This window comes from Magnolia sinica, chromosome 1, assembly GCF_029962835.1.
Source record: "Magnolia sinica isolate HGM2019 chromosome 1, MsV1, whole genome shotgun sequence".
NCBI lineage: Eukaryota > Viridiplantae > Streptophyta > Magnoliopsida > Magnoliales > Magnoliaceae > Magnolia > Magnolia sinica.
This window is the reverse complement of record NC_080573.1, coordinates 111,573,611-111,591,995: the sequence shown is the minus strand read 5'-3', so window position 1 is coordinate 111,591,995 and position 18,385 is coordinate 111,573,611. Positions and strand designations below refer to the sequence as shown.

Sequence of the window (18,385 nt, the reverse complement as noted above, 5' to 3'; positions counted from 1 at the left end):
AAATGAGGAATGAAGAGAATCAAAGATTTGAAGTGAAGAAAAAGAATCCTAAAAAAAACATATTCCTGAAAATTGTCCTGAAAAAACATATTCTGGAATTCTGAGTCTAAAACAGAAATGTCTTGAAACAGCCTTCGGTCCGACCGAAATCGGGTAAAACAGTCCAGCGAGAAGCATAATTTTCAGCATTAATTCGGTTCGACTGAAGCCAACTTCGGTCCGACCGAAATCATGTAGAATTGTCTAGCGAGAGAGTGAGATTTTCAGCTTCAATTCGGTCTGATCGAACCCAACTTTGGTCCGACCGAAGTGTAACTTTCTGTGTAAATTTGAGGCGGTTTCAAAGTCGGTCCAAGCAAATGCTATAAATATGGGTCTCTTACTTGTTTCTAAGCACTAATTAGGGTTGGAAGAGTGGAGCAAGGTGTTGGAGAACTTCAAGGAGTCCTTCCTGCTTCCCCAACCTTCCTCTTCTAGTTAGTTTTTATACTTTGTTTAAGAGTTTTTAGTTTAATCATGTCTTTGGTTGGCTAGACCTCTTAGTTAGGGCTAAGAGGTGAAGCTCGTAGTTTGTTTGGATGTTTTTCTTGCTTTGATTCTTGTTTATGTTGAACTTCATTCACTTCTAGTTTAAATTTAAGGAATATTTTCAGTTTTCTATGGTTTGTTGTGACTCATATTACAATAGATGCTGCGATAGCTTTGAATATCTTCTTTTCTATTTTGAGATTGTGAGATTGGTGAAATTCGTAATTTACCCTTGTCTCCTGGGCATGTTGGATAGATGAATTCCCTTCCAATCATCACAATACTTCTTCATGTGTGAACTAATTTAATGAGAAGTTCAGATTGTGCTTTAATTGCTTATCTTCTAACTAGATAGGATAGGGCTTTGATTCTAGTTGTGTTTATTGAATCAAGTGAGGCAGTATCCTAATAGCTACAAGTGGATCCTTGGTGCTATAGTTCCCTTTTGATTATTGATAATTCATTCACAATTATTTTTAACTATTCCAGATTTCAATTTAGATCTTTTTTTAGTTCTAGTTCTTGTTATTTTCAGAATATGTACAAGTTTAGTCCCTGTGGATTCGACCTCGGTCTCATCGAGTTATTACTACATTGCGACCCCACACTTGGGGTTGTGAACAACTACTAATGATATGCGATTATTGATCGCAATTAAAGATTGTCTTTTCTCGAACTTTGGGATGAAAAATCTTGGTGAAGAGAACTTATTCTCGGAGTGAAGATTATCAAGGACTATCATAAGTGGTTCTTGGGTTTGTCTTAAGCTATCCACATACATAAAATCTTAAGAGCAGTTTGGGATCAAAAACTCAAAACCTGTCGAAACCCTTATGGAGAAGATTATCAAGCTAGACATGAAGTCGTGTCCCCAGACTGATGCGGAGAAGTTGGTTGCCTTTAGTACCTTATGTGAGTGCAACAGGTAGCTTAACGCATGCACTAAACTATATATTAGTTATGGAGTTGGCATAGTTAGCAATTATGAGAATAAATTGTGCCAGTCTCATTAGCAAGCTGTCAAATGTATATTGTACAATCTCAAAGGAACCAAGGGCTTGATGTTGTGTTATGGAGGCATGAATCTCGAACTTCAGGGATTTTTTGATGCAGCTTGATGTAATGACTTGATGAGGGGAAGTCAATTTCAGGTAATGTATTTTTACTCGGAGGAGGTGCTATCTCATGGTCAAGCAAGAAACAAACATTCACAATCATTTCATTCAAGAAGGCCGAGTACATTGCATGCTGTGTTGCTGTTTAAGGGTGTATGGGTCCTAAGAATCTTATAAAGTTTAGGTCTTGTACAGGGCATTTGTGAACCTGTGTTGTTGTCGTTGAGGATAGATAATAGCTCTGCTGTTGACTTGGTGAAGGATCCTAAATACATCAAAAGTCCCGTTATGTTGATATCAAGTATCATTACGTTCTAAGCAAGTGAGAGATAAAAAGGTTCTCCTTAGCTACATCCCCAGATGTTTGCAGATCAAATGATAAAATTTATAGTTAGAGGTCTATACTAGGTTCACATAAGGTAAATAGGATTTAAAGTGGCTCGAGTGATGTAGTTGTGTACCTCTATCTTTTATGATGTACTTTTTATCTCTCGTTACTAAATGATCATTCACTTTGTCTTGTATTGCGCACAATTTTTGACTAGGTATGTATATCATTGGCATTTGTCTTGAGAGCTTGAGATATCTCCTTGTTGGCAGATCGGTCACCTACTCACATGTATAAGAGGTATAATTGGGGTGATCTTCATACAAGGTGTGAACCATCTTCTATTTCGAAGAATAGGGGATGGGGATATGAGTGATGACATTTGTTTTTTTATCCTAAAAACTGAAGATAAGACTAAGCAAAGTCAAAATAACATATCTGATCCGTTGCTCTTCTACATTATTAATGTTATGGCTTGATAAAGAAGTCAAGTCATGAGGGAATGAGATGAGTTATACCTCACACACGATGACTTGCGTATTATGAACTTGACATATGCTTAATGGCATGGATTGTAGCTATGTATGTAGACTTATTACTTACGAATGCCTTGATCGATCCAATCATTATATCATGTGAGTAGCCAGTCTTGTAAGTGACTCTTTTGGGCTCTTAGCTACTCTCCTCTTGTTTATAGGAGGACAAGATTGAGTGTTGTTACTTTAGTATACGATGACGAAGGTCTGTAGATTGGGCTAAACTTGGTTATGCTAGGAAAGTGGCTTGGTTAATTCCTAATTACATATCTGCGTGCGATAGACTTTGCAACAACTACATTAAGTTTTTGGAACTATTAATATGCACTTGAAGACATATGTGCCAATAGAATCAAGTTTAGATAGGTTTTGCAAATATTTTTGCAAACAATATTCTTTGGAAAAGTATATCTAGTATGCTATTACTTTAAAGGTTAGGTTTTTTTTTTTTTTTTTTAAAATTATTATTATTAAAAAAAAATCAATGTTTGCAAACAACTGAGTTTTATAAAGAAACTTGAAAAGTTGGATAAGTGCGTATGTTGGTCGAGTACTCCAAATCGAGAGTCAACCCCATTCTGTCTTGTCATGCAGACTAGGATGGGCATAATAAAGCTTTGTTATTGAGTATTAATCATGTATTCACTCAAACACCTGTGAAAAGACAATAGCGTTTCAGCTTGTTCTATGTTTGTGATTCTTTTGATCACAGTCTTTTAGTGTGATTGTTATGAGATGAGCTAAATGGTCAATCTACATTATGCCTCCCCCACGACATAAATGGGGAGATGTTGGATATGGGCCCACGACCCACTAGTGGATGGATCCCACATGGTTTCCCCCTTGGAATATTTTTAGGTTCTCTCTAAGTTCTAATTAGAATTCAGTTTTTTTTTTTTTTTTTGAAGACAGGGTGTCCCTACCTCTTTTTTGAAGTGAGACTAATTCTTGCGGATACACGCAATCACCCACAACCACGTGTATCGGGTAAAGCCAAGGAGGGGAATCGAATCCTCACCTATAGGGAGCAAACCTATGGTGAAGACCATTCGCCCAAACCTAATTAGAATTCAGGTTTAAATGAGAGAGGATTGTGATGAAGCAGGGAGTTTGGATGTGATAGGGATAAGCCTCATCTTGTCCAAAATCCTTCTAATCCTCATGGTTCCTCCCTTTATAAGACAAGGCATTCCCTTGGTAAAGGCACACATCTAAGAAAATCCCCATGTTCAATTCAGGAGGAATAATGAGAAAATACCCAATTATTCATTATGCTGCCTTTATATGATCTAAATCGTTGATCATGTTCGATGGCCATCCTAACCGTAGGATTAGAGAGGTGATTAGCTCTTCTCTGTTGTTGTAGTAGGTAGGTGGATCACTGGATGAGGGCCGTCCATCTTCGGCTTTGTGAAGGTCCCCAAAATTGTGTAGTTACCGTTAGATCTTGTGGGCCCACCTATCTGGGCCTTTCAAAAGGTTGGCTTAGTCTTGATCTAAAATCTTAGTTACAAAAGTAATATATTCTTTCTTAACCTTTTTATTTTGATAAACGCATTTGATTGACTCACCAAAACAATGGAATAAACTTCACAGCCCACTGGGAGAATTATCTAAATTAAAAACTACCGAGTATGTGAAACTAGTGTCCAGGTACTATTTCTAATGCATGCATGAGTGGTAATTGATCAAAAGAGAAAAGAAATTCATGTGGTCTGGGCAGTTTTATGAATACTTTATGTGACCTTAGCCTTAGTGATAGAGAAAGGTAAACTTTTTCCTATATTTTCTGTTTGTATAAACAATAATTTTGTTACCCTTTCCTCAAAAAGTGTATGTAATACTTGGTTGTGCCTATCAATTTGTTTCTTATGGGATATCATAGTGCTTCACGTGTTAGTTTTTAAATAAGCTTTTTGATTGTATTTCCTGGAAGCTATGCTAGAAAATTGAATGGGAGGTTGCTTTACTATTTCTTTGTACAATGTGGGAATTATTATGTGTTGGAGATCAGATATGCTAGTCTGTCCAGGAAATTGACCATGTGCATATATTTCTATCTAACAATGTGATCCTACATTATAAGATTGCTTTTGCTTAGCATGCAGATTTGCATCTATATTGGACACACATTACATTTTCTTTTTTGAGTCGTTTGCAGGAACCAACATAAAGGTGCTTTCGTTAGTTATTCATACTCAAACAAGCTAGATGATAGTCAAGGATTACAGAAACAGAGAACATCCTTTCAACATCTCTCAAAGGACAATGTTTCTATAGTTGATGGTAGTTACGATCAAGTGAGTTCCTTAAATATTGAAAGTATCCCTGATGTGTTGGAGCCAGAAACACCTGCTATGCGGCCTCTTGTTCCCCGCTTGAAGAGGATTCAAGAGGATGCTCATAACTTTGGTGATAAGCGTGATACTTATTTTCTGGATTCGAGTAAAAGAATGAAGCTACTGCAAGATTCAGGGACAAAAAACAAGATCAATGGTGTAGTATGTGAAACAACGGGCAGTAAGTTTGAATGGCTCGACCCTTCATTGATTAGAGATGCTGCTGGAAGAAGGCCGGGTGACGCCCTCTACAACAAGAGAACCCTCTACATACCACCTGATGCTTTAAAGAAAATGTCAGCATCTCAAAAACAGTATTGGACTGTAAAATGTCAGTATATGGATGTGGTCCTCTTCTTTAAAGTGGTATGTTTTGCCAATGCTCAATTCAAATTTTTATTTGAGATGTTTTGAAGTATGTGATGTCTTTTTGTCTCGATTTGTATTATTCTCCTAGTGCTTAAAGATAGCACGTAACTCATCATCCAAAAGTATCTGCTTGTTGATTATAATGTTTTTGTTTTCATAGTATATGGAAATAAATGTATATATATATATATATATATATATATATATATATATATATATATATATATATTGGATAAAGGTTCAACTATTCATCACTATTTAGGGAAAGGAGTGACATGTTGTATGATTTATGTATCAGTTAGTTTTGAAAACCTTTCTTTTTCTTGATGGATAACTCAAAGCTAGAAAAAGAAAGAAACAGAAATGAAACTACAACGATCAGGCTCAAAACTGCAGCGCAAAAAGGAGAAAGAAAAGGAATACAAACTCAGCTCCCAACTGCACATAACCAACCAACTACACATGCCATCTCTCATATCCACAGCTAGAAGAGAGCTCTAATAGTCCCTTCCCTTCCTTAGCTAGCCCTTCTGCTTCTGCATTTGCCTCCTGTTGAGCATGGGAGAAGGTCACTGGAAGTCTGGAATATTAACAAACATGTCCAGTGCCACCTCCATCAGATTTACCAACCCCCGCAGACAGTGACTGGACCTAGCCCAACTAATATCATTACTTGAATCACCTTCCACAATAATCCTGGACAGCTCAAACTCCACTGCTTTAATTGCTTGAAGCAACACTACTGCTTCAGCATAGTTAGTCCTTAATCCCAATCAGACCAAGAAATCAAACCAAGTGTTACCACATTCATCTCCAACAATACCACCAAACCTTGTCTGATTGGGATATTTTCACATATATACATGCACACAGACACACACACACACAAACAAAAAAACATGCATAGGATATATATTTTTTTATTCCAATTTTCTAGAAGCACACCACATTATCCCATTTTTTTCAACTGATTTTTTTGGAGCCGAATTTATTGGTTGCTCTTTTGCTTGTGTTCTTTTGAATTTAAACCTATCATGCTACTTATTTTTATCAATTATCATTGGTTTATATGAATGACAGTTTTTCTATTTATGGTTCTATCCTGGTTTTTAGGCTAAAACATTAAGATCCTAGTCTGTGTTAAAGTCTCGTGTGAAGTAGGGTACTCTCCATTGAATTTGAAAATTTTCTCCATGCGAAAATCAAACTATCTATTACCACATAATGGATATATACTTTAGTTACCTACCATAGTTCATCAAACCCAGTGGGTCAACTGGGGACTTGGATGTGTCAACTCAGCCCGGTCACCAACTGGGTGGTTGGGTGTAGTTTGCACCTGAATTCATTTGACTCGGAGATGACTTGCCCGAGTCATGAATGAGTCCTGGACCCATCCAGGTGCGAAGGCCTCAGACTAGTGCAAATTCAGAAGAAAATAAGAGTTGCAAGCTGGAAAGATGTGCGGAGTATCAGGGAGGAGGCAACTCACTCTATCAGACACATTAAGGAGTATTGGGAGTGTGCTGAGACTGTCGTGATGGGTCTAGGAGGTTTTGGACAGAGGTTTTCAAGGTGTTAAGTTAAACTTCTCTAGTAATATTCATACCAAAACTGATGGCCAGAAAGAATCAGTAGATTTCTTGAAAAGTACCCGAGTCACTTTTATGTATGTCAACTATAAGTTTTTGCCCAATTACTTGACGTGTCCCTCTTCAATTCCAGCTTGTAGAAGAACTTTGTAACAAACCAAATCCTATTTAGCTATCTATTGGGATGATGAGTGACGTGCTATCCAGGCATTATTAGATTAAAGGAAGCAAACCATAGTGTAAAACTTCACTGAGGAGTGGCATTGAGATGCAAACACTGAGAACCTAGCAGGAGAAACTCACCAAGAGAGCAAAAGAGTATGTTGAGAAAAAAAAGCAGGTGCATGAACTTTGAAGAAGGGGATGGGATTTTGCAAAGCCTCAACAAACCCAACTTTAGGTCTTTTGGAAGGTTCACATGGATGGGTTTGGAAGCATGATTGACTATTCCCCATCATTGAGAAGAATGGCAAGGTGTCCTTGAAAGACTAACTCCCATTATGATTAAAGAATCTTGTTTTTTCAAGCAAGATTTGAAGTTATATCATTTTTTTGCAGACTTAAACTGCATCTTCATCTACAATGAAAGTTGAAGGTGAAGTGTGATCATGGACTACTAATTAGATAAAATACTCGATGAAGTGGGAGTGAGTTCCATGTGCAGAAGCAGGTTTGGAATACAAGCAATGTTGTAGCAATTATCAATTGAGTCCAGCATATAACACGAGATGTTGATGAGGGCATTGACTTAATCCGGTGGGAGAATCTGTCATGAATTATTTCAGCAAATGAGCCATTACATGGCCCATGACCACTCACATGCTCTCATAGTAATTTCAGTTTTTGTAACTAATTATTGTATGATTTCAGAGCACCATGGACTCTTTTGGTGGCTGACTTGTAGAGAAGTCTCGAGTTGTATGTCTTGGAAGTTAGCTTGCACAATCTTATGGGTGTTCTTGTGTTGCGCCTGCATTAAAGGATGATTATTGCCCATCGGCATTTGAGAGTGCCCTTTGTATAAGAATCTTCGTGGTCCCCTTTGTGTTTGAATGTTTGTAACTCACCGTTACAAAAAGCTCATTCTGTTCTTCCCGCTGGATACATATTTGTGATGACATTTAAGTGATGCAGGACTCACGCTGCTTAGTAGAGCACAAAAATGAACTAAGTTTCTGCTGGACGTTTATTGTTCCTTTAGGCCCTATTTGGTTCAAACTTAAAAATGAGTTCATCTCATTATTAGTTAACAGTAATTAACTAACCAGTTATGATATTTTTGGCAAGGATTAAAATAATCTTGATAACCCATAATTAATATAAACTGTGATCTCTAATACATAATTATTGCTAAATAAAATGAGATGAAGGCATTTTTAAGTGGCAAGCAAAGGGCCTTAGCACATTTTATGATGGATAAAATATTTCCCATCTTGTGAATGACATAAATGGTATGGGAAATTACCAAAAGCCCCTAGAAAACAATATTAGAACTGGGAAGCCCCCAAACTTCTTTTCATTCCCTTAAACCCCCTTACCTGAACATTTATAAGAAACAACTCCCACAGTCAAAAGCCCTCCCTTCCCGTTGGGGCCAGTTTGGATTTGTTGAAACACAAATTGAGGAACGTTGTTTCTGTGGAAACAATGTTTCTGATATTTGCTTTTGTAAATTTTTGGGAAACACCATTTCTATTCCCCTTCCATTTCTTAGAAAATGATCCTTTTCATTTCTTTGCCCATACTTAAGAAACATTATTTTCAAGAATTTTTGGAGAAACTCTCTACTAAGTACCCTACATGTTCACCACATGTTTCACTGACCATCTTCAACCGACCCAAATGTGCCAATGTGCCACATGTGCTACGTGTGTCACTGTCCATCCTAAAGTGCCATATGTGCCACCACCCATCTTTTAAGTGCCTCGTGTGCAAAATGTGCTACTCTCATGTTCAAGTGCTGGTGTGCCCCATGTGCCAATTGTGCAACATGTTTCACATGTGCAAAGTTCCAAATATTGGTGATATTATGGATAATGTTGCCAATAATTTCAAAATTGCTAGGTCAATGATATCAATACTACTTTTAATCAAAATGCTGCAAATGTTGCTGATATTTTCAATATTATTGCAGATATTTCATGATAATATCGACATGGCAATATTTTAGTAAGATTCCTTAATAGAAGTTGCTGGGTATTGGTGGTTTCATCACCGATACCATCGATACTTCTGTAATTTGATGGAAATTCAGGAAATTGTGGGATTTTTTTTGGAGATTTAGTTCCTTGAGTGATTCTGATCACTTCTCTTCCTTTCATTGAATCAAAGCTTGAATCAACTCGAAGAGGAGATGAGCTTGAACTGAAAGGTGAGAAAAGATTAATAGAAGTTCTTTTTTTTTTTTGTTTTTTTTTTTTTTCAAATGTTGGCAAGGATTGCAATGGAAATTCATGTTCATGCATGATTCTCATGCGTTGACATGGCTTTGTAGCGAAGAAATTAACATTTGAGTGGAAAATGAGGGAAATTGGGGAAATCCTATGTACCCATTTTTAGCCCTGAAATTGAGAATGAATGTGTGCAAATTTGATATGTTCTTCAATAAGGGCCAATCTATCAATTGGCCATAACTTTTCCTTTATTCAAAATTTTTAATTATTTAAAATATAAAAAATAAAAAATCTTTTTAATTGTATAATATAATTTCCTCCCTATTGATTAATGTGGAAAATTTATATATTTATGAGTATTGTCCGATTTATCAAGTGGCCACAAATTTTCATTTTTCTGAAACAAAAGTATATTGTATTATTTTAAAGTAAGAAAATGAAAGAAAAAATCTATTTATCTTGAAAAAATAATGAAGTTTTTTCATCAGGGCCTGTTTGGGAGCGTGGATTTAGAACCCTTTGGATTCAGAATCCCCCTGATTTGAAACCCCCTGGATTTGAAAACTTCTTGTCGTGTTTGGCACCCTGGATTCAGAATCCCCTGCAATCCAAAAGTAGCTATGCATAGTATATTTACAGGGGTTTGAATTTAGTTACTAAATCAACTTTAATATCTCTAATTAGTGTACGTATGTAATGTTTGACACAATGGTTGTAATAAGCCCGTTGAAATATATAATTTGCCCGAAAATGATCAAATTCCAAGTCTCGGATGGGCCACAAGCACAAGATCACATCCGAGTGACTAACCAATGATTTTTAACTGTTGATTTACATGGACAATGTTTGGACGGCGCAGATCATTGTGTTAAAGTAATTATAGTGATGCAATTGATAAGCTAATTGTTTTGGGATATCATCAATGGGCCATGTGCCCGTGATATTAATAGTCTACTGACACATGTTACGCATGCAACTCTTGGAAGGATTTTAGATGTAATCCAAGCTGTCATCGTGGATTTCAAATCCCCTCTTCGAGGGGTTTTGAAACTCCTTGGATTTGAAACCCCCTATTGCTTTATGGTGTCAAACATACTAGGGGTTTTGAAACTCCCTGGATTTGAAACCCCCAATTTCTTGAGTTTAATGACTTGTTACTGTTAGGTTTATTTTCATGAAATGTATGCCTGAACTATGTTCTTGACATCAATGATTTAGATCCACAACAACTTCTGGATGTGCTCTATCTTATGCGTGCCAAATTTTGATCCTTTTTTTTTTTTTGGGGAACCCAAAGCTATTTTTTACCAGGCCATTCATTCTGTGTATGGTATGTCTATCTTACCTAGTGACACCTCTGTTTGACTAATCCATTTCACTTTTTTAAAGTTGTCTCCTTGGAGAATGCATGGTGCTTGTCCTTCATGGTCTCGTGTTTGCTTACTTAATTTGCTTTGTATTCTTGTTTGAGTCTTCCACTTATACTTTGATTCATGCTTTTGTTCATATATTCCTTTATTATAATTTGGACATGTACTTTTCTCTACATTTCTCTAAATGCAAGTTCATTCATTAATGATGTTATTTAGTTTATTGTTTTAGTACCTAGTTTATTTATCATAGTTGTTATTGGCTTGTATGTCAAATATCTTTGGAATCTTATCTACCTAATCTTATAGCTGTTCACTTTGCAACAGGGCAAATTCTATGAGCTCTATGAGTTAGATGCTGAGATTGGTCATAAAGAGCTCGATTGGAAAATGACGAATAGTGGTGTTGGTAAATGTAGACAGGTAACCTATTGATTTATTTAATTTTTCCTAGGCATGACAAAACTTTTAGTTGGGGGTAGTTGAATGGCTTTTTTCTTGATACACTTGTTTATATTTGTTGCTTTTATGGTTTTATAATTTTTCTTTGTCATAGTTGGTTTGAATGTCCAGCTTCATGATTGGTGATATACTTGGCACCGATTCTTCGCACTGTCTTTTTCTATTTTGTTCATAGCTTGGTGGTTTCTTTTTAACAAAGTTTTCTTTCATGGATGATATTGTAGGTTTGTTAAACATATAGGAGTACAAAAGGATAATTGTGGTCCATGGCCCTAAAATATGCTACAAAACATTGAAGGAAAAGGGAAATGATCTTCTCTCTGTTTTCCCTTTTTTCCTTTCTTTCTTTCTTTCTTTCTTTTGTAGTTGTGGAAAGGGAATGATTCTCTATGAGAGGAATTATATGATCCTTGGCAGTGAGAAATGGGCAAGGGTTGGCTAGGGTGTCCCTCTGAAGCGATGCGTAGTAACAAGGCCCGATTGCTGTGAGAAGCAGGCAATGGTTCCCACGCTATTTTTGGTGTGTGCAGGTAAAGAAGCTAGTCTAGGAGAATAGGATTCGTCTTTCCATGGAATATAGGAACATTGGCAAGTAAGAGCATGGAGTTAGTAGATACGAAGAAACGAATGAGAGTTAACGTAACTTGTGTTCAAGAGATCAAGTAAAAAGGGGCCAAAACTACAGAAATTGATGGATATAAGCTTTGGTATATAGGAAAGGAGAATAATAGAACTATGTAGGAATACTGGTTGATAAATATTTCAAGGTTAAAGTTGTAGATGTTAAGAGAGTAAGTTATTGGTTTTATTAATAAAGCTTGTGTTAGGAGAGGAGATAATCAATGTTGTTAGTGCATATGTGCCGCGGGAAGGATTATAGGATAGAATTAAGAGACAATTCTCAGAAGATATGGATGGATGAATGCAAGAAATTCAGAAAGGAGAGAGGATATTTGTAGGAGGAGACTTAAACGGTCATGAAGGAATGAGTGTCATGTCTCGAAATCTGGCACCCAGGTATGCTTGACCCAGATCCCGCACGCAGGGGTGTGACTCAAATGTTGCGCTTACACTCCATATTCCACTCTCAAACCATTACATAATTCCCATCCATGAAACATATATCGATATCAAAAACATGGTTTGTCGTAAAGGCCGTTACGTAAAGGTAACGGTGGCAACTGTTACACGTTACGGGGTCGTAATGGTCGTAACAACCGTTATGGAAAACATGACCCATAACTGCTGTTAACGGCCTGTTACGCCCCCTGTAAAGGCCGTAACAACCTCATAATGGTCTATTACAGGCCAGATACATGTTTTTCATAATTTTTCCAATGTTATAGGGCATATCTAAGTTTTTTGAATTTCTTCAAAACTAAACAAATAAACATTAACCAAAAGAAATATGTCTCGAAATACCGACTCATCTCCACCACAATCCAATGAGTAAAACTACTATGCCATGATTTTTACAACAATCCCACAACTTCCAAAAGAAACTAAATCTAAATAAAAGATAAATAAAGTTATCTAACAATCCTCTTCTCATTCTCTCTGCTGAGATCCTATTCTTGAAATTTAAAAATTCGAAAGGGTTGGTTGCAAAGCCTAGCGAGTAAACCTCTACACAAGTTTGAAAAGAAAATACATTCAATTCAAATAAAACGTATTAATCAAAACACTATAAAGCATCTTAAAGATTAAATAACTGAAGATTTCAATGCAATTTTGTATGAGAGAAATCATGAATGAATAGATGCAAACTATGCAAGAGTATCCACATGCATGTTTTAAAATCCAATAAATGTGAAAACCAATTTATTTCATATGCTATAACACCATAGATGAATGAATAATTATGCACAAAGTAACCACAATAAGTAGTATGGTTGATATGGGCGAGAGATTCATTGATATGGCTGGCTTCTCCATCTGGCTCCTTTTCGGTAAGATCATATTATAACTTAATTCGCCCTCAAGCTGCCCCATCTGAATCCTCTGCTCCTTTTGCGTTTTGGTCATATGGGGCACCACCAAAGGTCTCTTCATTTCTATGGTTAGCGGGTAGGAAGCAAATCCTGACCATAGATATCCTCCAAAAAAGAGGTATGCTGCTCCCAAATATCTATCTCCTATGTATGAGTTCCTCAGAATTAGTAGACCATCTTCTATAGCATTGTCCCATTGCATCTCATCTATGGACCCACATTTTAAGCCTCTTCAAGATGAGCTGGACCATGCCACAATCAATTCCGCAACTAATTTGGGCGTGGCACAGAGTCGGCTTCAAGCAAGAAACATTACATGTTTGGAGGCTACTTCTCATGGCTGGCCTTTGGAACCTTTGGAAGGAACATAATGCCCGGTGCTTCAACAACAAGCGGTCATCTTTAGATCATATCGTCAAGAGGGCAAAAAGGGATGTAATCGAATGGGCTACAGTTCGCTTTCAAGTAGATGTAAATGTAGTATGTTCCTTATTGGAATTGTATAGTTTCCTCCTCCTTGTATTTCTTGTCTTGGTTTTAAGCCAAGCTGTTTTAATAAAATCTATTCATAATCCTCAAAAAAAAAGTATGGTTGATCCCTTTGAACACCATGTCCATTTCATACTAGTTGGCCAACACTCTTTCAAATACAACACCTAGCCTCATAGTGGTCTTTTGTAAACCTGACTTGCTCACCCTCCTAGCCTTGTAGCGAGGGTCCCATTCATATGTTAGCTAGTCATACTACTACCCCATATAGCGTAATCATGGCCTTTTGTAAATTACAATTCTCACATGCTCATTCACGTGGCCTCGCAATAGAGGTTCTAAAAAGGTACCAATTGGGCTTTTGGGACTTTTAACAAAAGGGTCTTGATCCCCCCGCCTATTTATGCTTTTAGGGATTTTCAACCCAAGCGACTCAATTGCCCCCACCTATTTGCTTTAGGGATCTTCAAACTAGAGGACTTGATCGCTCCATTTATTTTCCGGTGTCCTAAACACTAATAAACCTCGTCATGTCTAGTGATGCATGATACACGATGTCTCTTTCCAAATCAATATTTCCCAAAGGGCATCCCTCAATCAAAACTATAATGCATACAAAGTAAATAACCTTGTCATGATTTTTGAATATGTAGGTCATCGTGAACAATCCTCCTTTTACCAAAAATTCCATAAGAAAAATATGCAACGCATAGTTCAAATACGTAACTCTAGAAAATTATATTTGAAACCCTAGAAAATATGAAAGGTGCATAATAGTGCGGGAAAAAGTGTACAAAATAGTCATTGGGAAAAATTGAACATAAAGCCCCCTGGAACTGTACAGTTTGGAAATTACACAATTGCTCCTTAAACTTGTAAAAAATTGAATATAGGTGCTTGATTTTGAATTCTGCACAACAAAACCCTAGAATTTCATAATAATGCATATTAGAGTTGAAACTTGCATCATAAACCCTAGAATTTGATCATTAATCTATAATTCCAAGATTTTAGAGAAATAAAACAAGAAAATCAAAATTTAGGTGGATCAAACCCTAAGATTTTTCATCATGTGCATAAAGAAAAGAAAAGAAAAGAAAAAGAAAATAAAATAAAGGATAGTTTGCGAAGAAAGAACATGTGAGGAAATCCACTCATCGAATTTTGAAGAAAAGAAAGAAAAACCTTAGATATAAGAAAGAAAGTCCAAGCTCTTCTTCTTCCATTCCCTCTCTTTTTTTCCTTCTTCCTCTCTCTTCTTTCCTTTCGTTTTCTTCCTCGTCTTTCCTCTCCTTCTTTCTCTTCCTACTTTCTCTTTCTTCTTCTCTCTTTCTTTCTCTTTCTTCATCTTTCTTTCTTTCCCTCTTTCCTTTTCGTTTCTAGGAAAAAAACCAGCTTGTTGCACGTATGACTCGTGGTGTGTGCAATGCATGTGTGTGGTGTGTGACACTTGTTTATAAAAAAAATTGACGTTTAGGGAGCTTGTAAATGGAGGTAAATGAGAAATGAAATTGGAGGTAAATGAATTGGGAGTAAATGGCTTAGTTGTGTTTGGATGGGAGTAAAAATCCAAATATTCTGTTTGAATTTTTAAATATATTCACAAGAACATGTGATATTCCAAGTCAGCTTTAATATCCCAAATTAGTGTACATATGTGATATTTAATAAAATGATTGTAAAAAGGCCATTGAAATGTATACTCTAGCAAAAAATGAGGAAAATTTGAGCCTCAGGTGGGTTACAAACGTAAGGATCTCAAACAAGCAACTGGCCAACATGTTTTAACGATCCATTTAGATGGCCAACCTTTAGATGGTTTGGATTATTCTATTGGTGTGATTTTAGAGATGTAGTCAATAATTGGATTGTTTCGGAGTATCGTTAGCGTTCCACGTGTATGGTGGACATTTGCGTAACGACACCTTTGTTTACTCGTGCGACTCTCTAAGGGAGCTCAAAAAGGCATTTCACCCCATTTGCAATTTCATTTACATGCCCATTTACTCCCTTTTCATTTTATTTCCATGCATTTACTCCCATCGAAACACACCTCAAATGCCATTTTTCTCCATTTATTCCCAATTCCCCCCATTTACATCCATTTACTCCTGGCCCCTGTCATTTTTATGTAAATAAGGAAATACCCCCCATTTCAATTCAATAAAATACTTGAAAAAAAAATAAATCAAATTCCCAACAAATAAAAATCCAATTTTCTAGATCAAGAACAAATCATGATTTTTTTGACATTAAAAAAAAAAAGCTTTTAAACAGCAAGTTTTTTTTTTTTCTCAAATCCTAATAACTCGTAGTTTTTGTTATATTAAAATAATGCTAAAACATTGAAGACTAATAAAAAATGTTTTCAAATTATGATTCACCTTTTTATCCAAACGAGAAACAGACATCGATAGGCCACTAATGAATGGATAGCTAAATGAATGGTCACATAGATGGTTAGATGAATGAACGGTTTAGACGTGTAGTGTTGATGATGCATGCATGGATGAATGGTTAGATGGTTGGTTAGATGAGTGAATGGTTTAGATATGTACATGCACGGATAAATGAATGTAAATATACGGGTGAATGGAGGGTTAGATGGATGCATGGATGGTTACTCATGTATGTATGTACACATGAATATGTGCATGCATGTTAGAGTGTATAAAAGCGTAAATGGATCCACTGGAGATTAGGTCGCCACTAAAATTTTGAGATATTACAATGAGATGGAGGAAGCTATTGTTGATTTTGCTATGCAATACAATCTAGCTCTAGTGAGAGATGAACATTTAATAACTTTCAAAAGTGGATCATATGCAAGCCAAATAAATTCATCATTTTCAAAGCTTCCCTCACTTCCAACATCCTAATCATACAAAAGTATTTATGGACTCCAACATCATTTAAGTTTATGGTTCCATCCCTATTGCTTTTAGAGTGATTCTCATTTAACAAGTTACGAAACTAGCTTCTCCACCTTTAATTGATCTCAAAAGTCCTTGACAGGTACCCATTGGTCATCACTCTAAATGCATACAACATGATCTAGGTCCCCACTCTTCCTCGTTCTCATTTTTACAAGTTTGAAGGCATCTTTCTCACCTTCTCTCATCCATAATCTATTGTAAAGATCATCATGAGCCTCAAGTTTAGCCTCACTTACTACTTTTTTAGCATTCTTTTTGGCATATCTATAATGTTCAAGATTTTCATTGTTTCCCGTCTCTTGTCAAGCTTTGAAACACGAGAGTTTCTTGTTAATAGCTTTTTGTACATCTTCATTCCACCACCAAGTCTCGTTATATGATTGATTTTTCCCTCTAAATACTCATAAAACATCTTTTACCATTTTCCTAATGTACTCAACCATCTCATTCCACATAACCATTACTTTTTCCTCTACATTCCACTTTCCTTGTTCCATCAATTTATTTCTGAATAACATTATTTACTCTCCTTTTTCATTCCACCGCCTAGTTTTTTGCACACCTATTAATATCATTCACTTTTTTCCATCTCTTAATGTAAACATCCATAAACATTAGCCTATATGTGCGATCAAACTCTCTCCATGTATCACCTTGGAGTCCTTACATATTGACCGTTCTGTCTTGGCCCTTGGACGAGATGGTGTACCAATAGAGATTTGGAAGTGAATGGGAAATATTGGGTTATTTTGATTGAAAAAGTTGTTCGATAAGATTGTAATATCGAAAAAGATGCAACACAAATGGAGGAAAAATATTGTGGTACCTATTTATAAGAATAAAGGATACAGAGAGTTGCACTTTTGTGGGATTAAACTTATGAGCCATACTATGGAACTTTGGGTAAGAGTGATTAAGGACTAAGGCATGAGACTAGTGCATGAGGAAATTAGTTTGGTTTCATGCTAGGGAGGTATATTGTTCATGTTATTTTCTTACTTACACAATTGATGGGAAATCTTGGGAGAGGAGGATTTATCTCCACATGGTCTTTATTGACTTTGAAAAAGCTTATGATAGTGTCCGTAGAGAGTTAATTTAGTGGGTGTTGGGAAAGAAAGGAGTTTTAAGAGGATATATTAACATGATTAAAGATATGTATGACTGTATGAGGGAGTAGTAACAAATGTGAGGACCATCAGTGAAGAGACATGTGAGTTCCCAGTTACTTGTAGGTTTGCGCCAAGGGCCGACATTGAGCCCACACCTTTTCGCATTGGTTATGGACAAGTTAACGATGCATTTGCAAGATTGGATCCTATGTTGTTTATGGTTTATGTTGTTTGCACATGGCATAGTTTTGATTGTCAAGATGAGGGAGGGCATAAACACAAAGTTAGATTTATGGAGGTGTGCTTTATAAATCTAAATGATTTAAAATTTAGTTGGACTAAAATATAGAATATCGAGTGCAAATTTTGTAACAATAGGAGTGGTAACTAGGAATTAGTTAAGATTTTTAACCCAAAAAGTTTCCCAAAATGTTCACTTTCGATATCTTGGGTCGATAATTGATGAGAGTGGATAGTGGAGAGATTGAGAAGGATGTTGCCCATAGAATTCAAGCGGATTGGAGGAAATGGAGATGTGTCTTTGGAGTTTTATGTGATAGTCATGTTCCAATGGAATTAGTTAAAATTGTTGACCAAGAAGTTTCCCAAAATGACCACTTTCAATATCTTGGCTCGATAATTCATGAGTGTAGAGATTGCGGAGGATGTTGCCCATAGAATTCAAGCGGAGTTGGAGAAATGGAGTTGTGTCTTTGGAGTTCTATGTGATAATCCTATACCAATCAAACTAAAAGGGGAACTTTTTGAGGATGGCTATAAGACTAGCCATGCTTTATGGGACAAAACGTTGGGCAGTTGAGGGAC

General features: G+C 36.4%; 1 protein-coding gene across 1 annotated transcript in view; it reads left to right on the top strand.

Moving 5' to 3' along the window:
- Window positions 1-18,385, top strand: part of LOC131254134 (DNA mismatch repair protein MSH7) — a 95,262-nt gene that overhangs the window by 20,183 nt on the left and 56,694 nt on the right. The window contains exons 2-3 of the mRNA XM_058255141.1: window positions 4,669-5,212; window positions 10,898-10,993. Of these exons, the coding sequence (XP_058111124.1) occupies window positions 4,669-5,212; window positions 10,898-10,993 (640 nt within the window). The remainder of the gene's footprint in view (window positions 1-4,668; window positions 5,213-10,897; window positions 10,994-18,385) is intronic.